Source organism: Lepisma saccharinum, chromosome 7 (genome assembly GCF_977018435.1).
Source record: "Lepisma saccharinum chromosome 7, izLepSacc3.1, whole genome shotgun sequence".
Lineage (NCBI taxonomy): Eukaryota > Metazoa > Arthropoda > Insecta > Zygentoma > Lepismatidae > Lepisma > Lepisma saccharinum.
Genome location: NC_139235.1, coordinates 84,829,582 through 84,852,996, shown reverse-complemented (window position 1 = coordinate 84,852,996; position 23,415 = coordinate 84,829,582). Strand labels below are relative to the sequence as shown.

The following is a 23,415-nucleotide window of genomic DNA, read 5'->3' as shown; positions in this document are numbered from 1 at the left end:
ACACTTGTTCTCCATGGTCAACCAGTTACAAGTGAAAATGTTCGCTGTCCTGTGTTCAGTATGGAACACAGCAATGTCAGCTATCGGCATCTTTTTAAAATATGTACTTTCATGTCGCAATTATGTCTCATCTTCTGTACAACTGCGGCAAATTTTTCTCCTCTGATTTCGTGCCACATGCTGCCTCTCCTTGCCTTCTCTGTGACAGCACCTCATCGTAGTCAACTTTCTCGCAACTCGAGACCAATCACCGCCATGTCCGCCTATCGTGTTTCGTATTTGAAACTCACTTTGTGTTTTTGTAGAGACAAGAAATGTATACTTATGTGACATTGTAATAAATGCATTATGTACAATTAAGGTTTAATTAACATGTTTCTAAATTATATATTACCGGGACCTACAGTAATTTACGTATAAAACAGAATTACGGAGAACTGAGTTATATAAAGTAGTCCCAACTGTATATACTTTTAACTTGCAGTGTACGAGATCTGTCCATAAAGAAACAACTTTTGAAATAGGCTGCCAATGTATCTAAATTCACTACTCTGCTTAGTGGAAAGCTCTACAAAATAACATGCCCTTTGCTGCGTCATTCTATGTCATTTCATTTTCATTCTGCAAGTGTTCGAGTGAGGTCAAGTTTCGTGCATGCTCTGATTTTCTAATAATAAGATAATTAATATCTTGAAGAACAATGCGCTAATGTGAAATTTGTTTTCGAGTTTGGCAAGACATTTGCAAAAACTCTGAAACTTGCAAGAAGCTTATGGGGACAATTAACTATTTCAAATCAGGCTACATTGCAGAGGATGCAAAACCTGCAGTGCAGTGAACATTGTGATGACATGCATGTGTGATTGTGCTGAAAAATCACACCTTATTCATAATTAGTTTTTGGCAAAGCATAATACAACCGTTGTACAGTCATGTTCAAAAAATCTGTCGCATGGATTTTTTCTAAGTCCAACGTCTTACGAAATTATGTTGGTAGCTCTGAAACAAGGAAGTGTTGTGAAATATACGATCCTCCAATCAGAGTGAAGTTCGATTCAGAGGAGCAGGAGGCGTGACTCACGGTCTTGTCCACAGGAAGTTCAACCAATGCAGCATTTCCAAATATGAGATAACGTCCCCATTGGTTAAATATTGTTTCAATAATGCGAATCGGCAGAAAGATTGAGCAAAAGTTTACTTTGTCGTTTTAATTGCCTTTAATCGTTTCAAATTAGTATTAAATTGTCCCAATTATAGTTCACGAACTTAATATAATGTATTCATGTATGTGTTTGACAATCATATATCACTCATTACAACAATTTTCACATTTTTTTCACTACGTGAGATGACATTTCATTTACATTTACGATAAAATAGTGGTTTGGGTGTAATAACAGTTTTCATTAATTAATTTAGAGATGCATTTTTATTTGTTGAGTTAATGATTAGGTTAATTCGTTATTTCTCGCGAAAAGAGGGAACCACAGCTGAAAGAAAATACACAACTTGTATTATTGAGGTCAAGAGTTCGTTTTAACATCACTTTTTGCACCCATAGGCTAATCACGACTCGGGATACATTTAAATTGGAATCTGAAACATTATGCGACCTGACTGGAACTCGGAAAAGGACACACTGATTACAAGACGTCGATACATTACCACTTGGTCTGGCGAACGCCAATAATAATGAGGGGTTTTGGGAGTGGGAGAGGGGTGACGGAAAGTAGAAAATAAATAGTATTTTGGGGGGTATTTAATGTTATATTTATACACATACAAACCTAAGAAAATATTTATTTTGATACATGTGTGTGGGGGGTGGGGAAGGGGGAAAAGAGAGGGACAGAAATATATTGGGAGACATGGGACGAAGGGGTGATTGTGGAAAATGTTTTATTTGACGTTCAGTAATAAAAACAATCAAATCAATGATGATTATCTTATAAATACCATATTTAATGTAAATTTGTTTTAAAAATGGGGGCGGGGAGCTGTTTGTTTTACGTTCAGTGCAGGATAACAAGTGGAGACACATAGTGGTTCGTATCTCACTTTAAACTGTAGGTCCAGGCCCCATTAGCCTATCTGTGTATACCGTGGATTTAGAATTCAGTAGAAAATAACGTCGATCTAGTATTTTGGATTTTAGATGCGTTGAGACCACTAAAATTTCCAATTCTTATAATAAGAAACCTGTCCTCATATTACCATTTTGAAAGAGAGAGAGTTAATTGTATAATCTTTCGTTGTTAGTTTCAAAGAAGACTAATTCAAATAGTAACAATCGGAACGAATAAAGCTTACGAAAAGTTTTTGCCACCGTGGGGATTTGAACCTACGACCATTAGAGTGACAACCCAGTGCGATAACCACTACCCCACGAGTTCGTTGCTTCTTACGGCATGATTATGAGTTAAGACAATTCGTTCAATATGCATTAGAAATATAATCCCCACCCGCCTCTTTATAAACAACACACCCAAACGCTCCTTTGTAGCAAATGAAATAAAGGTGGTATGAATGTCACCAAACATTTAAGCAAAATCTACTATATTTACGACGCAATCGTTTTACATGGAGAGGCTACAGCTTCGATAATTGAGGTTGTGACGTGGCTTCTTGTAGTGGTAGGGTAGATATTCGTATGGCAAGGTTCCAGCGTGCACTAGCCATTAATTTCCGAGAAAAAACTTCAATTTTTTTTTTATGATTGTAAAGTGATAGGCTATCAGTATTTCACGCCGAAGATTATAGGTTTGACTTCTGTTCGATTACCCCTATTATTATTATATATAGCAACTAACAATTGTATTTAATTAATAATTTAAAGAAATAAAAATGTTATATTTTTTTAAAAAAATAACAATCCTTTCTAATGATTTTTCAATGTTATTCTTGAAAATAATTTTTCAGAATATGTTTTTGAATTTCTCATAATTTTACTAGGATTTGCATAAAAATGATCCATGTGTCATATTCGACGAAATGTCATGTACAGCGAAAGTTATACATTTTTATTTTAGGGAAAATTATCAAGAAACAAAACAAATAAATACTATTGACATCCTTTTGTGAATAGTATTTATTTTACATTATTTTTTGTTCACCATGTATAGTTGTAGTCTTGTAAAAAGCATGAAAAACAATATATTCTCTACATTCGCAAAGCAAATAATATACGAATTTTCGTAATAAGTAAAATGCAATAAATAATTTTTCGGTTTAATAAGAAATAAAAATCGCAGAGTTAACAGAACGGTGAATCGAACACAGAATTTTACAACCCATAAAATGCCTTGTAGCCTTTGCAATGAAGTGATGTAGATTCAAGTCATAAAATTTCATGCAAAATCGCACGTTATAAGATTGTTCAAATATATTAAATCAATGTGTCCATAAGTTATTATACTGTCAGCCATTTGGCACATCTCGTTACAAAATCACAGCATATCACCATTCACTAGTTAATCAAATTGAATATTGATTCACTTCACAGTTCAATGTGCAACAATAGTTTCGACTCATATCACGTGAGATGTAAACTCAATTCAATTCTCTCATTGTATGTAACTTGTATGTTGAGCTCATGTAGAAATATCAATTATGAGCTCTAAGCTAAATTTGACGCTACAATCGCTTGATCAACTCTTGCGTCTCGCAGCCAGACATTCTACGTTCCTGTTTGCTCCAGGTCGCATCTGCATTTCATTATCATTGTTTTTACCTCTGTTTCATTCTCATCGTCGTTATAAACCTACATAATTTCTACTGTTTACAGTAGACAGAATCGACTGTTATCAATTGTAGTACTCTACTGTGTTTCTCGGAAATCTACTCAAAATCAATGATTTCCTACTGAACACTTTCAGTAGGCCTAATGTGTAATTACAGTTGAGGAACTACAAGTGAAATATTCTCTTCAGTACTACATGTAATATTGCATCTAGTGTGTTTGAATTTGAATTCAAAATTTTGGGTGCGTCAGCACTTAGGCTATTTTGCACCTGTCACTTTATACGGTGTCCAGCCCCTTACCAGAACTAAAATAACATAACTGTAACGTCGTGTTGTAACTAAAATATTAAAATACTCTGAATTCGGTTAAAAGCTGAGGCTGTAAAGAGGCACTCAGCACCCACAAGGACCAAACACAGGACAACACAGAAAATTATACTGGCCATGGGGCCAGTCGCCAGAACCTCGTTCGTCTGCAAACTGAAGTCCAGGGTGTACTACGTGGAAGCAGCAATTGGGTGTACATACTTCGTGGAAGGTCATCCCTTACATCCTTGTAGTGTGTTTAGCTCAGCATGTTAGCTGTAAATATAACATTTTATTCCTCCTCACTAACAATTTGTTTTTATATCTATTTAAAATTTAAGCCAACCTCACTTCCATGTAGTACACCCTGAACTGCATTTTGCAGACTAACGAGGCTCTGGTGACTGGACCTACTGTTAGTATAATCTTTGTAGGACTGCGTGTGTGTTGTCCTTGTTTGTGCTGACTGTCTGTCGCTTTACAGGCTCAGCTTTTAACCCAGGTAAGGATATTTTAGTTTTCAGACACGCTTTTATTTTTGTCATGATAAGGGGCTCGAACCCGTATAGCCTAAGTTTTCAGGCACACAAATTGTAATTCAAATTTAAAAAATCTTAACATAGATGTTTCAAAACACCTATTGATCTACTGAAACCAGTACAGTAGAGAGACTGCAAGTGAAATTAATTTATTCAGTATAGTGTATAATATGTTAAGTTTAATATTTTGGCTGTAAATATTAATTTCATACCCCCTTATTACTTTTTGTATTGATATCTTTTTGAAAATCTGAACACAGTAGATGTTTCAAATCACCTATTGATCTACTGAAAACAGTAGACAAAAGTTTCATTGGAGTAAGTAGAAAAGAGTCATGAAATAATACCCAAAGAAGTCAACCATTATGAATTAATGTTACATACTTTTTTTTATTTCACTTTCCAAAACCTAGGAGCTCGAAATAATACATGGCATGCGATTTACTAGACAGTCTGCTTTTCTGTGATTGATTCGTCGTGCCCAGTCGGGGATTACTACCGTTCAAGGTAAAAGGGGAAGGGGAAGAAATCCACCACAGTACCATGACGTATGAAGTAACATGTTCACAGGCATCCAATACAACTGATAAGGGTTCACCTGACCTTGGAAGTGTGGGAAACACGTTTCACGCTGGTTTCCAGAATGCTGTGGCTAAATCTGGAACTAACGGTGGAATAAGAAATAGTTTGTAACATTTAACAATGACATTTCGCATTTACAAAATATGAGATATGTAGACTTTGATTTATTTATTATAGTAGACGGTAGAGAATTACTTACCACGAAAGTCAAGTTCTAAATTGCAGACATCAAAATCTACTCCAGGTTGTAAAATACATTTGTGATAGACAGCAGATAGGTTAATAAGGTTTACAAGATTGCTAACTCTTAAGACAAACGTTCAACGAAGGCTATTGAGTGAGAAAATGGGAAATTGTTAAAAATAGCGGCCTAGTTGAGTGAAGATCGAAGGTTCGAATCTCTTATAGAACCGGCTATTTTTTGACACTAATTATTGGTGCGTAATATATTTAATGTATTGTCGACATTTATAAGAAACAAAATATGAAAACTCTCCTCCTCCTCTGTGCTTAGGACTCCGACTGCAGCGGGACGGCATGGATTTGAGTCGTCCTGTGTTCTCGGCCTATTATCTGTATAGGACCGGTGGCAACCCACCATCGTGAGGAAATTGGGGAGCTACGAGTGACTGGTGTAACCTGGTTTGAGATATCTTCTATAATGGCTGAGGGTTCGACGTGCTGACCAACGTCACCTCGTTGCAAGTTGAAGATAACTCTGGGTAGGATTGTGGAAGGGAGACTGACAGTCGGGAGATTGCCCAAGGCCCTTCGAGGTTTTAAAATATGAAAACTATTCCTTCCGTAAATCTAATTTCTTGTCATTGTCATGTGAGATTTCTTTTCTATATGACTCCTGCAATACTAATTAGTTCCTAAGAGAGATAATGAGATGCACAGAGAGAGATTATATTATGAGTTCACTGTTTAAAAAATAAGCATTAACACATTTTTATATTCACATACCTCTTTACAAATTCCTGAGCACGTCACTACAAATAAACCAATCTAGTGCACACTAGAGCCTTGGCTTATGGATACCTATGGGGTATCCTACAATTACAGTAAAACCACAACCTCAATTTTCGAAGCTGTAGCCTCTCCATGTAAAACGATTGCGTCGTAAATATAGTAGATTTTGCTTAAATGTTTGGTGACATTCATACCACCTTTATTTCATTTGCTACAAAGGAGCGTTTGGGTGTGCTGTTTATAAAGAGGCGGGTGGGGATTATATTTCTAATGCATATTGAACGAATTGGTCTTAACTCATAATCATGCCGTAAGAAGCAACGAACTCGTGCGGTAGTGGTTATCGCTCTGGGTTGTCACTCTAATGGTCGTAGGTTCAAATCCCCACGGTGGCAAAAACTTTTCGTAAGCTTTATTCGTTCCGATTGTTACTATTTGAATTAGTCTTCTTTGAAACTAACAACGAAAGATTATACAATTAACTCTCTCTCTTTCAAAATGGTAATATGAGGACAGGTTTCTTATTATAAGAATTGGAAATTTTAGTGGTCTCAACGCATCTAAAATCCAAAATACTAGATCGACGTTATTTTCTACTGAATTCTAAATCCACGGTATACACAGATAGGCTAATGGGGCCTGGACCTACAGTTTAAAGTGAGATACGAACCACTATGTGTCTCCACTTGTTATCCTGCACTGAACGTAAAACAAACAGCTCCCCGCCCCCATTTTTAAAACAAATTTACATTAAATATGGTATTTATAAGATAATCATCATTGATTTGATTGTTTTTATTACTGAACGTCAAATAAAACATTTTCCACAATCACCCCTTCGTCCCATGTCTCCCAATATATTTCTGTCCCTCTCTTTTCCCCCTTCCCCACCCCCCACACACATGTATCAAAATAAATATTTTCTTAGGTTTGTATGTGTATAAATATAACATTAAATACCCCCCAAAATACTATTTATTTTCTACTTTCCGTCACCCCTCTCCCACTCCCAAAACCCCTCATTATTATTGGCGTTCGCCAGACCAAGTGGTAATGTATCGACGTCTTGTAATCAGTGTGTCCTTTTCCGAGTTCCAGTCAGGTCGCATAATGTTTCAGATTCCAATTTAAATGTATCCCGAGTCGTGATTAGCCTATGTGTGCAAAAAGTATGTTAAAACGAACTCTTGACCTCAATAATACAAGTTGTGTATTTTCCTTCAGCTGTGGTTCCCTCTTTTCGCGAGAAATAACGAATTAACCTAATCATTAACTCAACAAATAAAAATGCATCTCTAAATTAATTAATGAAAACTGTTATTACACCCAAACCACTATTTTATCGTAAATGTAAATGAAATGTCATCTCACGTAGTGAAAAAAATGTGAAAATTGTTGTAATGAGTGATATATGATTGTCAAACACATACATGAATACATTATATTAAGTTCGTGAACTATAATTGGGACAATTTAATACTAATTTGAAACGATTAAAGGCAATTAAAACGACAAAGTAAACTTTTGCTCAATCTTTCTGCCGATTCGCATTATTGAAACAATATTTAACCAATGGGGACGTTATCTCATATTTGGAAATGCTGCATTGGTTGAACTTCCTGTGGACAAGACCGTGAGTCACGCCTCCTGCTCCTCTGAATCGAACTTCACTCTGATTGGAGGATCGTATATTTCACAACACTTCCTTGTTTCAGAGCTACCAACATAATTTCGTAAGACGTTGGACTTAGAAAAAATCCATGCGACAGATTTTTTGAACATGACTGTACCACAGCCCCCTATTCACCTGATTTGGCACTTGCTGACTTCTTGTTTCCAAGGTTAAAACACCACATTCAAGGGAAACCATTTCCAGATGATAGGGGACGTATTGCTGGGAGTGGTGTATTTATAGTGAAGGCAACTAACACGTACTTTGAATGGAATAAATCTGATTAAGTTGTGCAAGAATTAAATAGAGATATTTTCAGAAAGTTTGGTTTCTTTTTGGACAGACCTCTTACAAAGGTAGTCACTCTAAGCTACACTTACCGAAAACAAAGAAACAGATTAACACCATCCCACAAGCCCTAAATCCTTCCTCCTCCAGAGCACAGAAGCCCATATAAACGATGGAAGGGCCTTCGCATGTAACCAAGCCCTTCATGGTGAACAGGAGCCAGGGGGCAAACATGAAAGGCTCATTCTGGAAAAATAAAAAAATGAATTTTTGTGGAGTTTTGTAAAAACAAGGTTCATGACAGTATTAAAGATATAATAGCTATTTTTGGCAGCCTTAAATTATGCAGCATTCCTGGAATACTGAGCACAGTTTGATTAAAAAAAGCTAGACTCTATTTCATATGATTAATTTCGTGAACTATAAATTGTATGCGAATGATCTACATATCATTTGAAAGAGGAGATCCTAAGTTTCTAATACCACCATTAGAGTACTCTTCTATTGCACAACTGTGAAACAGCGTCAGTTTAGAAAAGAATGGCTGCTAAGCAGCGCAAGATGTTTTTCTTTCCTGAGTTCATTAAAATTGAGTCTCTGACTGCAGTGCAGCATGCGTTTTGTCTTAGTTTCAACATTGAGGAAAAGCATTTGTCAAATGATGGATACGTTGCATGGAGACTGAAGATGTCATCTCCTGATCTCACACCCTGTGACTTTTTCTTGCGGGGATTCATTAAAAAAAAAAAGGGAGTTTATATACCAAATATGTATGGTACATAAAATGTATCACAACTGGACGAATTCAGTTACCATCTAGATGTTACCCATATAACCAGAAGGGGGCACATTGACCATTTCTAAACTTTATTGTGAGTATAATCAAATGTAAATTGAAACTTCAGGACCTTCTCTTTCAAATATTATGTAGATCATTCACATTCATGAAATGTAGCAGTACAAAATTGAGCCGATCTTTTTTTAATCATGCTGTACTATTCAAATATTTTGCTCAGGTAGCATAGTGGTTAACTCCTATTTAATTTTACTGACTTTGGTGCAATGTGTAACAGTTTAAAGACCAGTTCTGAAGAATATATTTTTTTTGACAGTTGCAATGATATCTTCAAAAAAGTTTTTATATTTGTAAAATCAGCCACGGAGATGATAATAGAAATTTAATAAATGTTGTTGTAATAGCTTATTCCTGCATTGAGGAGTGATAATTTCGACATCTTAAAGTCTACTGTTTTTCGAAATAATCTTTATTAAGTTTTATGTTATCAGTATATAATTGAAAACGTACCTTTAATTCTCCCATCACTAACAGCAATGATGAAATCAGTGCTGATCCAACATCTAGAATGTCAATTTTGAGCTGGAACTCTGTAGGAGAGAGAATCAAACGTGAACAAGTATTTCATTAGTGGTAGCAGTTTATTTTATTGAGTTTGACATAACGTACAATATTTTGAAAATAGAATTGAAACTATGTACAGTAGGCGGTATATCACCCATTCTTATGCATATCCGTCTTGACAGGGATTTCTATGGTTATCTTCAGTCACTCCAGACAAATTATCACATATAATAAGTATAACAACAACCCATGGTGTTACAGCCCCTAAAGGGTCAAGCCCTACCTACCGACTGCCAGCTTCACTCCCACATGTATCAGCAGAGATGAATGATCAACCAACCATTTACGGGGTGACATGTGGTTAGCACGACGAAGCCCCAGTCGTCATAGGTTTCCGTGACCGGGTTATGCTACTCATTCATAGCTTCCCAATTTCCTCACGATGGTGGGTAGCCAGCAGTCCCATACACAGGGTGACATTTCAATAGAATAGTTGTTACGCTTTCCACAAGAGACTCAAACCTACACGTGTCCTGTAGCCCGAGCCCAAAGCTTGCATCTTAGACTGCACAACCACAGTGCGGGACTCAAATGATCATATGGTACTTTTAATTTAGGCCACAGAAACTATTTCCTTCTTCTTTGTCCCCAACCCATCTCTCTCTCTCTCTCTCTCTCTCTCTCGCTCTCACACACACACTGCCATGATTTGCTGTGTTTCAAAAGTGACTAACTTGACACAGCATCTTACTTCGGGAGCCCTTTATTTTGTGGTCTCTCTAGCTGGCATTTATGGATCCCAGTACATATGTTGAAATTTCATGATTAGCTGGGTTTACACACTTTTGCATTTGTGCTGCCACCTATAATGCTTCATGGAAACTAATTCACACACTGTTTGTGACAAATTTCCACTATTTGGGGAACTTTTCGGAATTGACTCAAAATTATACCAAGGTAAAAAAAAAAGTAAAGTGCTCCCCTGTGCTTAGCACCACGCCATGAAATTATACCAAGGGCTTTATTTAATAATTTTCTGTGGGATTTTGGATGATATTTTTTTTCCCCCCGAGGATCCAAGGAAGTTCCCCAGAACTGATTTGGTTCATGGTGTAAAGCTATGTATTTTAACGTAGATCCCTGAAGGATTACTCTGTCAATGCACATACACAAGGTTACTATAAAGGAAATATTTGCTAGCATTTCATAGAAATGCACTCTTATATTATTCACTGCCAATTATTATATCCTTCATTTTGACTTAAAAGTCTATAGCGCAAATGGCATAATTGAACAGTCACGGCCACACCGAGTTGTAGCAATACTAGTGATATTCAAAGAGGTCTGTGAATGTATGTGCTTCCTGCCAAATGACAGACAACTGTACAGGATTGTGTCAGTGAAAACCAGCCACTGTCAATGCCAAAGCTTCCTGCATCCCAGTTGATAGGGTCGGTGTCCACCAGTATGTTATGACTTTTTTCTCCTATTGATGCCATGTGGCTCAAAATAGACATGTGACATGGAAAGTTTGATTCTTTGTGGCCGTGTTCCTTGAAGTGTTTGCATTAGTAGTGCTTCTAGGAGTTTTTCGGCATAGAAGAGCTTAATGTTCAAACGCAAGCAGGCCATGCTATTTCTGGGCTCCAACCATATGTGTGTGAACTAATTTGGAAAAAAAAAGTAAATGTCTGTGGAGCAAAGTTTAATGTAAATGCCCTGTGTGCTCTTCCGTTGTACTAAGTGGACATTTATGGTGAATTCTACTATTATTATTCTCATCTTTTCCATTATTCATACATGTGCTGCAGAAGTGTCATAATTTCAGCGAGTTTCAAGGTCGACTTGACTGCAGAGCGGCTGCCAGCATGTCGGATGGTGAGAGTGCATCTGCTGGCATTTAAACCCACAGCTGTACGCTGACTTGCTACTGGACGCATCAGTGCTACATTATTCAGATAGCTGGTGTCCAGTTTGTTTGTGAAGTGTTACAATGTTAACAAGTGTTTTAGACTGTTTTGTTTTAGTTTATGTATTACTAGTGCTTTTCTGCATTTTAATAATGCCACGCTATACATAGAATTTTAAACAATAAATTTTTATGCATGACTTGTACGTCATTACGAATTCTTGTAGGGAAGTTAAAATAAATATTGCAGCATGTTCCAGTTCTACACAGTGCGTTTTTTCAGATACTTGTGAAGAAATTAGGAAAACAGGGTCTGTTCTTGATAATAATAATAATAATAATAATAATAATAATAATATATCTTTATTGAGCGGGCGAGGTTCAGCGTACGCTGTTCTCCCACCTAACCCTTGTCAGAATACAGTCTACAGTTACAAACGGTATATATATCCAATAAGAAAAAAAGAAAGAAAAACAATAATAATAATAATAATAATAATAATAATACAAATAATAGTAAATAAGTAAGAAAGATGAAAAAAAAAATGCAAATCAAATAAGAACTGTAAAGATACAATTAATGAGTATATGTATACACAAAAAGAAAAAAATACATAAAACTAAATTCTAAATACAATTTTAAGTATATATATATATATAGGCACACACACATGTACACATAAATGCATATTTGGTAATGTTTGATGGTGCAAGAATAGAAATATTTGACATGAAGTAATATCAAATTCTTACATTGACATTAATACATTGTGGGATGTATTTTTATTCGTGTGTGCTTCTAGATTCAAACTGTTTACATAGTAGATAGTCCTTTGCTGTGGATTTAAGAGCATGCAGTGTTGATTGGTTAGTTATTGTTATGGGCAATTTATTCCAGGTTGAAACTGCATTTACCGAGAATGATGATTTGAAGGAGGCGGTACTGTGATGATATGTAAAAAGTTTGTTATGCCCTCGCGTGAAGTGTGAGTGTATTTGAGTGCCTACTTTAACTTTTCTAAATAGATAATCTGGTTTACTTACTTTCAAAATTTTGTTTATGAAGGTGATATAGTGCAGATGCCTTCTTCTGTCCATTGTTAATATTTTCTTTGTGTTCAAATGAGGCAGGATATGTTCATATTTCCTTATGTTCAATGCAAATCGTATGCAAGAATTTTGCATCACCTGAATTTTCCTTTTATCTCTGACTGAGACCCCAGGACCATAAACTACATCACAGTAATCAAAGAGTGACCACAATAAGAGCTCAACTAGCTTCAGTTTAACTTTTTCCGTTAGATAATTTTGAGACCTATATAAATTTCTGAGAATGTAGAATGATTTTCTACACAGTCCATTGATGTGTTCTGTCCAAGTGAGAGAACTATCAATCACCAAACCCAGGTTTTTAGATGTTGTTTTATGCGGTATGCACGTCCCACGTATCTTCAAGACTATGTCGTTATACTTGTCGTTTGTAATTGTTTGTCTGTTCCCCAGTAACATGTATGTGGATTTTTTGGGATTTAATATCAGTGCATTGGAGTCACACCAGGTGGAAATTCTTTTTAATTCATCGTTGAGGACCATAACATCACGTCTAACTGTAATTGGCGTGGTAGGTAGGTATATCTGTGTGTCATCAGCATAGAAATGGTATGTACATGTTTGTATTGCTCTCGATAAGTCTGCTGTGTATAAAGTAAACAGTAGTGGCCCCAATATTGATCCCTGAGGCACCCCAGTTTTTATTGGCACAGATTTTGAAAATGATAGTGGAGTGCCAGGCATTTGTACTTTCTGGTGTCTGTCTGTAAGATAAGAGTTGAACCACTTGATTGCTAATGGGCTGAAGTTATAATATCTGAGTTTAGCTAAAAGTAGATCATGCCGTACACTATCGAAGGCTTTGCTGAGGTCTAAGAGGACTAGTATAACTGCACACCGTTCATCCATGAAATGAAGGAAGTCATCTACTACTTTTGTGAGTGCAGTGGCTGTACTATGTTTACTGCGAAAACCTGACTGTAATTTTGGTAAAATATTGTTCGCATCAACAAATTTGGTGAGTTGCTGACACACTACTTTTTCAATAATTTTGGAGACAACAGGCAACAAGCTTATTGGTCTGAGGTCATCAAGACTTTGAATATTCTTCTTCTTTGCTAGTGGGATTACATGAGCTTCCTTCCATATGGAGGGAAATTCTCCAGTGCAAATAGAGAAATTGATGATTTGTGTTAGTGCAGGTAGTACAAAGGGAAGCGATAACTTTAACATTTTAACTGTGATTTTATCAGCTCCAGCTGCATTTGAGTGTATACTATGTATTGCCTTATATATGTCAAGTTCTGTTATTGTTTTAATTGCGAAACATAAATCTGTGGTATTCTCATTCCTGTTTGTCATGAAGTAATTGTACTGTTCTTGGATAAGTGTTTCAGAAAAATTCAGATTCTGTGTTACACTAACAAAATGGTTGTTTATAACATCTGCATCCCTAAGATTAGATGGAAGGGCATCAATATTATTTGTAGTTTTATCAACAATACCTAAATCTTTTAATTTTTGCCAGGTACCACGTGTGTTCATATTTCTGCTGTTTATATGGGATGTGAAATATGCTTTCTTTTCCTGCCTTGTAATTGACGTTGTGAAGTTACGCAGGTCCTTGTATTGTAGCCAGTCGTGTGGGTTATTTGTTCGTTTAAATTTACGTAAGGCATTATCCCTGAGTTTCATTACTAGTTTTACATTATCTGTGATCCATGGAGTATATTTTTTACCTACCCTTGCCGTTTTAGTAGGTGCATGAATTTCAAAGACGCTGATGATTTTTGAATTAAAATAGTTTATTTTGTCTTCAATATCATGGATAGGTTTCAGCAATTCCCAATCTACGGCTTTCATATCATTTTCGAATTTATCACTATCAAAATTAGAAAAGTCACGATATGTAATGTATTTCACCTGCTTTATGGGCTTCTCACAAACCAACGATACATATGTGAGACAGTGATCAGAGGTGCCTATAGGGTTTTCAACATTCGACCTGTGAACAAGTTCAGTATTATCTATTGCTATGAAGTCTAAGAGTGTCCTACTATTTGCTGTGATTCGAGTGGGTTTGTCGATTATTTGAGTCAGGCCAAATGTGTTAAAAATTGCTTTTAAATACATGGTGTCTGATTCGCGTTTTAAGAAGTCACAGTTTGCGTCACCCATCAGCAAGAGGGTGTCTACACAAGGGTATAGCTCAGAGAGTAGATTTTCTACAATGGAGAGTTTTGTGTACGCTATGTTTGGTGCTCTATATATAATACACACACCTATTCTATTACTATTATTATTTACAATAATACTGATATATTCAACATCACTGCCATTGTCCAAGTCATTATAACCTACAATGCGAAAGTTCAGTTCTGTTTTCATGTAAATGGCAACGCCCCCTCCGGTTTTATGCATCCGATCAATTTTCACGATCTGATACCCTGGTAGGTTGATAGATGCCATTGGCGTGTAGGCATCAGTCCAGGTTTCAGAGATTGCGACAATATCAAAATCATGCAGTAATGTAACACACTGTAGTTCATCAATTTTTGGTACAAGAGACCGCACATTACAATGAGCGACGCTAAAATTGCCACTTGGCTGCGTTAGACACTCTGGATTTGTCGTTTTACCTTTTAGTTTGAAGAAGCATTTGCTTTCTTTAGTAGTTTTTCTTTCATTTTTGTTACGACTTACCATAAAAAATCTTCATTCCATTTTTGGGGCACACGCTTTACCCTTTCTGAGGATCTTAATGCACCATTTCCTTTTATTGTGGTTACATTGCCTACACTGACACTAATTTTTTCTTCACCTTTTACCGTATCATCATTTTTGGTTGGAGTTACGAGGTTAGTATCACACTGCACTTCACACACTTCACTTTCTGGTTTTTCCTTAAGAGGGTACACTGATTTCTGCGAGGGTTGTGTATTAGTAAATAGTGCATAGAGATTATCACACAGAAGCGTTTTCCCTTTTCCGTTCAGATGTTGGCCATGGTTTGTGTGGCCATCTCTTCCAATTTCACTAACGCTTAGCATTTTTGCTGTGGGAGAGGATTTACACACTTTGTATATTTTAGAGTTCACACTGTTAATTTCTAAATTTACACAGGAAGTTGGTATTAGGTCGTATCTGTGAGGAATGATGATGATAAGAAGTGAAGGGTTAAAGAGCATGTGGTTACTGGGGAGAAATTAGACGACGTTGGAGCATACTCCTCAAAAAACCCTCCAGAGCCTTGCACAAGCAACAGACATTTCCAAGTTGTCTGCGTGGCGAGCTACCAAGATTTTTTAAAATCTGAAGCCATACATTACAAGAATTGAAAGAAAACATCAGCAGAGAAATTGAAGCAATATCGGAAGAGAATCTGATGCATGTTAGCGAAACTTTCCTTAAAAAAATGCCGAAAATGTGTGGAAGCAGGACAACATTTCCAACAACTCTTGTATCAAGATACGTGCTCATTTTAATTGTAACTGCCAATGTAATTGTATGAGCTTATTTCATTACATTCCAGTTAACGTGGATGTTGCATCCGGCAGACGAGCTCTCCGCAGACAAGTCGACCGTGAGACACACTGTATGTTGTTTAGCACAATTCCTACCTAAGAACCTCCTTGGAGGAACGAAGAGAAAAGGGAATAATTTTCGGATGAGAGGTTGCAGGCAACTTTCACTTTCCGTCCATCCCCATCGATGTTCCTGTATAGTTTCGATGGTTATGCTGCTCAGGAGTGCATTTATCTGCAAATAATAAGATGATGTATTTAAAAGTCTCTGTAATTTGTAATATACACAATTGGAAATTTCTTTTAAAACTAATACTGCAGGTCATTTACTTTATCAAATAGCTTCCTTACTTTCTGAAACCAGTAACATTGTTACTTTTTGCAGTTACTATAACATCATTTTTTTAAAACTTTTTTTTTCTTTTTGCCAGTGCTGTTTTTGTATAATAGCTGGATAAAAGCACTTCTGCGTCATATTTTTTTACATCTTCGCATGTCATTCAGACTTAATACTATTTTGTTTTCATTTAGGACAGACAAACGCAAACACCCATCCCTTACCCAGGATTTGATCTTGGGAATTGTAGTATAGCAGCCCACTTTGTGCTGACCACTCAGCCACAGAGGTCAATATATTTTTTTCATAAGTGTGCACATGGGGAGGGGGAGAGAAGCAGTTACCCCCATAATATTTTAACTTAGAATTCTGTATAGAAGGATTTTATTACCGTTAATATTACAGCATTGTACTCTTAAAAAAGATTAAGCATTTTCAGACATTATTTCTTATGTGATTTAATTGTGACATAGCGGATGTGTTTAAAACTGCTCTATATTTTCATAAGACTGACAAATTCATTCTGATGTTGGGCCAATAATGTTTCATATGTTATCCAATATTTGTAAATATATGTGCATTCAATTTGCAACCACGTGTAGTAGTGAAACTTTTAGTTTAAAAAGAGCTGTGAATTTTGTTTAGAATTGGTATTTGTTTACTTGGAAATTAAATTTCATTTCCACACCAGAGGTGTAACATGTAGACTACATAATTTAGTCTCAAATTACACTAAATACACAAGAAACGGATTTTCTGCTGGTTTGGATCCACCCTAGATGTGCTCCTGTTTTGTACGCTTTCATGCAGAGTTTGTGAAACAGGAGAAGGAATGTAATTTCTCTTTCCCTGACTGACTTTCATGATGCCTTTTGCTCCCCCTCCCCGCTAATCAGAGGGTGTGCACACCCAAGTGATTTTTTTTTCATTTATACGTTTATTCACTGACATTACCACAGAGTTTGATGGAGCTCATATGTCTTACTCCGGTAAATACAAGACTACTCTGCCCTCAAACTAATTCCTGGATGGGTGACTGCGTTTCAAAAGGGAAAAGAACAGTGTTCGCCTTCTGTGTGGTGAACTAAGGGGTACTCTCACTCTAGAATCTGTTGTACTGCTTGTACAGTGTCTCTCAAAAGTTTTAGGACAACGACATTTTAAACTAGGCAACCCAATTTACACAAGCCGTTGGTGGGTTGCGTGCAGAGTTAGGCTCAATTTCAGGGTTGCCACGTGCACAATAGATATTTATAAAATACACGAAAGAAATATAAACAATTATTATTGTATAAAATTATTAAAAATATCACTATTATATCGCAAATGACAAAATTCTTTCTGAAAGAAAAAAATAGGTTTTCTAGTATTTCATCGCTGATGAGTCTACAGTAAGGAAAAGAGGTGAGAGGAAACGAAAGGTTTCAAAGGAGAGGAGAAAGAGAAAGCGAAAGGAGATGAGGAAAAGTAGAGGAGAGAAGAAAGATAGGATAGACGAGGAGATGTAGTGAGGAGAATGGAAAAAGATTCGAGGAGAGATGAGGAAAAAATAACAAAGAAGAGAAAAGAGGAGGAAAACGAGAGGAGAGGAGGAGACGAGAAGAGGGAAGTGGAGAGTAGAGTAAAGGAGAGAAAAAGAGAAGAACGAAAAAAGAGAGTGCAGTGGAGTCGGAAATCTAAGACAGGAAAGGAGATAAGAGGAGTGGAGAAGAGTGGGATGGAGATAAGATGCGAGAAAAGGCGATATGAGACAAAAGCAGAACAGAAAGAGGGGAGAGAAGAAGGAGAAGGAACTAGAGAGAAGAGGTAGTTGCAGAAAATATCGTCTGAGCGTCAAGAATGGATGCATTGGTCAAATTATCGACATGAAACATTCAATAACATTTTGAAATGTATTGGAGAATATATTAGATCGGTGCTAAATGCCTTTTGGCTGAGTTCAGAGCAAATTAAAAATCTTACATGTAAGATATTTGAGTTTACCTGCGATTACACCACTAAACAAATGAACTTAATTTTTAATATTTATAAGAATGATTCAATTTTTCTCCACTTCTCGGTTCGTTGAAATTGAGATTTTGCAATTCAATATTTCCCCTCCCCCCATCGTTAATTCCAAACTGAATCATTCCGTTTCACACGGCGTGGACAATGAACACAATAGGATATATCTAAAACTTACGAAAATTTTCTGCCACCGGAAGGGTTCGAACCTACGACCATCAGATTGACAATCCTAAACTGTAGCCGCTACCCTACAAGCTTTCGTTCCTTAAGCCAGGTAGAAGAACCACTACACCACGCCTTTACCTTCGAATGAAACAACAATTTTTTTTTAAGTATTCTGTCCCTTTAATATTGTAAATGTCGTTTGGTATACGTGTAGTTGAACTTTTACTTCAATTTTGATTTGCTTTCTTGTAGTATAACCGATATCTTCGAGAAATAATTTTCGAAGTGATTAAAAACGAGAATATTGCTAGTTGTGAAAATGCGAGTTATTTCTTCTAACTTATTATTGTGATTAGACATTACTAATGGAAAATATCTAGAGGCTTGAACATTACAGGACGATGTTCTTTCCCCGTGATACTGTAACAGACAAAATGCTTGTTTACTGATGCAAGTATTGTGTCCAGAACAGTCTTATGAAATGTATTTGCTGTTGCGATGTTCATGAAACCGTTATAAAATTACAAATAAAATATATTCACAAGCTTAGATATACTAATACGAAGAAAGAAATTCAGAGTTAAGTTTCAAATGCATGTGTATAAAGTAATTCTAGAAGTACAGAGCTATATCTGAGTATTTAACTTCTTTTTTTGCAGATAACGTTTACAATATTGAGGCGACAGAATAATTAGGAACTGTAGCTCCAAGAAAACAAAGGGCGTAGTGTATTGGTTAGAGTTCTTGAAAGCATTGCGGTCCCACGTTCGATCCTCCATACTTGATGCTCCTTAAAAAAGAATCCCTTCCATTAAACAAGAGCATGGTAACATTATTTGTAATAGCAGTATATAGTGGCTACATTGTTCTGCATATGAAATTTATATAAAAAAAAAAAATAAACAAATAAATGAATTGACACAACGGGATATTTTTATATATAAGATCGTGAATTATGATACTCTAACGATAATTGTGTACTGCTTCAAAGACATTGACAAATATTAATGAAATAACTATTTATATGTGTGGCAATTTAGGACATGCTAATTTTACCCCTTTTCCCACTTGAGTTCAATGCAAGGATACCTCCGCAAATATCGAATGAAAAGTTCTCACCATGTGCAATTCTCCATTAAATGTTTTCGCCGAGTCGTACTACTTTCGTTTTCTTTGTTACAAACAATACTTGTTTGCACGTTACATGCAGGAGAGTTACATCTACATTTCACATTGGTCAGCTCCTTCTACCTGGCTTAAGGAGCGAAAGCTTATAGGGTAGTGGCTACCGTTCAGGATTGTCAATCTGATGGTCGTAGGTTCGAACCCTTCCGGTGGCAGAAAATTTTCGTAAGTTTTAGACATATCCCATTGTGTTCATTGTCCACGCCGTGTGAAACGGAATGATTCAGTTTGGAATTAATGATGGGGGGAGGGGAAATATTGAATTGCAAAATCTCAATTTCAACGAACCGAGAAGTGGAGAAAAATTGAATCATTCTTATAAATATTAAAAATTAAGTTCATTTGTTTAGTGGTGTAATCGCAGGTAAACTCAAATATCTTACATGTAAGATTTTTAATTTGCTCTGAACTCAGCCAAAAGGCATTTAGCACCGATCTAATATATTCTCCAATACATTTCAAAATGTTATTGAATGTTTCATGTCGATAATTTGACCAATGCATCCATTCTTGACGCTCAGACGATATTTTCTGCAACTACCTCTTCTCTCCAGTTGCTTCTCCTTCTTCTCTCCCCTCTTCCTGTTCTGCTTTTGTCTCATATCGCCTATTTTTTTTCTTTCAGAAAGAATTTTGTCATTTGCGATATAATAGTGATATTTTTAATAATTTTATACAATAATAATTGTTTATATTTCTTTCGCGTATTTTATAAATATCTATTGTGCACGTGGCAACCCTGAAATTGAGCCTAACTCTAGACGCAACCCACCAACGGCTTGTGTAAATTGGGTTGCCTAGTTTAAAATGTCGTTGTCCTAAAACTTTTGAGAGACACTGTACAAGCAGATGTGAGTTTTCAAAGTTTGTGAGGGTGTTTCCTAGATGGCAGCAGCAACGCTAAGAAAAACTATGCACATGTAAATTGGAAATAATAACTTAGCATGCAACTTTAACTCAAATATTAAAAGAAACATATTATTTTCCTTAAAAGTAGTATCGTGCACTAAAGTTGAATGAAGCAAGTTCCCATCACATGGATTCTTTTCAACGTTATCATAATCTGTTTTCTCATATTTATATTTTTCAGTAAGGTCTATATATTTAATTTTGAGAAGGAAAAATAACAAAATTGAAAAGGTCTGTGGAACATTTTGATGCATCCCATTTGTCTACTAAAACCAGTTATGGGACCAGGTGATTTGACACCATCCTAGCAAGAAAAGCGTGATATATAAATGCACTCTCAAGCCCAAATATGCATTTTTAATGGTATTTAGTAGCATATTAAATGTGCCTCTCACATTTTTGTGGCACCCTCGCTAAAACCTGAATCTTGTACATAATAATAACTTATAAAATATGAACATAAATATGTAACTTCCAAGAAAGCATATTTATTGAATTTTCCCATTCACTTTCAAAATTTTTGATAAAGCAATATTTAATCAACACCGGATGAATTAAATGAAGTAATTGTTTAAGATCTTTTATATTTTACAAATAGCTATGCATTTTAAACAAATAAATTCCATTTGATTTGCTCATTTTTATGAAAACTAGTGGCATATTAATACTTGACTCACTGCTAGCGGTTTGTGCACAATTTCGCGGACACACACACAAATCCAAAAACTTCTAGTATTGTTACTATGCTCTGTTCACGCACAAGGCTTCTTTCTGACTTGGGTGATTCAACCCTTATCCAGGCAAGCTATTTTTGTAACATGTCCGGGCAAGCAGTATCTGTCGGACACTGTATTGTTTTAAATGGATCTTGCCCTTCTAATGCGAGATTTTTATGTTTCATCGCTGTGGAAACAATCGAGTAACATGATATTTTACCTAATCATCATTGTTATGTCCATAATTCTTGTATTCATCATCATCATCATCGTAATTACATGTAATTTTTTGCAGAATAGTATATGAAACATTAGGCCGGAAGGTAGTGTGAGGAAATTGTTTTATTTGCTCATATATTTTTCATTTTTTCTATTTTAGCGTTAGTAATATTTTTATGTGATGTCTTATTAAATACTTTATTTTTTATTAAACATTTGTTAATACATATTCAAGTAGACTTCTTTACATAGCAATTGCACACTTTGTCCGACAGACACTGCTTGCCCGTTTACGTAAATGAAATGGATTTTTTTTAAGCCTGACATTCTTTATCAAACAAAGTCAAATATTGTGAAATGAGAAAAAAGAGAGAAACAAAGAAAGTCAAAAAATATCATGTTCGCAGGAAGTATCGTTTGGAGTATGTGACAAAAAAAATAAGCAACAGTGTCTGATAGACACTGGTTGCCCGGTTAAGGGTTAGCTGAGGGGGCAATGGCTCCCAATACGGCATCTAAAGAATCAAACACAGGGTAAATTGTCTAATAAAAGTTGTGCCTTACCATGCATATGGTGAACAGAAAAACTGGATCTATCTTGCCTGAGACTAAACGACGGTACAACATTTTCCCAAAGTGTCTGGAAATCAGAAAATAGGGAAATTAGTCTCTTCAAACCCGCAGAGGACAGTGTCGAAGCATTGTTGGCACCCACAACTAACTTCTAGGGTCCCACGTGTTTGAAGTTATTAATATTAGTGGCCAGATCATGTTCCCCGTCAGCATTGACTTAAAATTGCAACGATTGTAGTACTTCCCTTTTTATTACGGTCTCCCCAATGGCACAGTAGCAGCATCTTCGCCTTGTGATTAAGGGATCCCAGGTTCGATACCCGGTGGAGACACATAGTGGTTCGGATTCCAGTTTAAGCTGTAGGTCCAGTCCAGATTAGCCTTGCTGTGCATAAAATGGACTTAAAATAACAACTCCACTCAACTGAATTGCTGTGACTAAGTCTGTATGGTGCTTGACTGGCATGTGGAAGACTTGGGTTCGATTCCCGGAGTGTTTTCTCAGGTCTCTCCAAGCTTCTGAGCAATGGGTACCTGGGGGAAACTTTGGGAACTCCACCACCTCCAGCCTAACTTTGGGGAGGGGGGACCAAGGAGACACTAGCTTCTTCCAAAAATTAGGGCAGTTTTGCAAACCTCCTGCAACCTGAAGGTCACGTTCTGCCCTCTTCGAAAGGTAAGCCCCAAGTAACGCCGCTGGCCTCAACTCTAGCTGTGATCGAGAATGTGTAAGGGCTCAACCTCTACACACCCCTATGTGCCTTTATGGCAGAGTGCAATGCCTTTTCAGGGCCTTCTGGATGTCGTAATGGTAAACTCGTTGACTTGTAATCAAAGGATCTCATGTTCGAACCCTGTGATAATGTCTCTAATACAATTTTCAACTTCAGCTACAGTCCCGATTAGCCTGTGTGAGCATAAAGTGGTCTCGACAAACTTTCTCTATTACAATTTCGCTGGGATTTTTCGGCTCAGTGTTGCCAATCTTAATAATTTGCCACTTAACATGACACCACTCTGGTACAGTCCGTAGAAAATTGCAAAGTTTATATTCAGAGAGGTTAACCGAGGCAGAGCATACAGTTTAATGTGGAATCTGAACGATCGTGCAATGTGCCTACCAAGATGTAACCTGGAATTTCATTTCATCTTATCACCATCCGTCCTCATCGTCGCGATTAGCCAAATGTGGAAGAAAAGTGATGTACAATAGTCAATATTTATGTGCATGCAATGTTATCCATTGCCTAGCTCTTATACTACTTATTCTTATTCAAACAGGCATTTCGAGAGAGCACATCTTCTCTCGTCTTCAGGTGAACTCACTTCGGGAGGAAATGGACAATGTCCAACTAACGTCG

At 36.5% G+C, this 23,415-nt stretch overlaps 1 protein-coding gene across 1 annotated transcript in view; it reads right to left on the bottom strand.

Moving 5' to 3' along the window:
- LOC145990310 (uncharacterized) overlaps positions 1-23,415 on the bottom strand; it is a 31,578-nt gene that overhangs the window by 4,725 nt on the left and 3,438 nt on the right. The window contains exons 2-5 of the mRNA XM_083126004.1: positions 22,046-22,121; positions 16,040-16,178; positions 9,407-9,486; positions 8,193-8,346 (exon numbers count right to left, since the gene is read on the bottom strand). Coding sequence (XP_082982130.1) covers positions 8,193-8,346; positions 9,407-9,486; positions 16,040-16,178; positions 22,046-22,121 — 449 coding nt within the window. The remainder of the gene's footprint in view (positions 1-8,192; positions 8,347-9,406; positions 9,487-16,039; positions 16,179-22,045; positions 22,122-23,415) is intronic.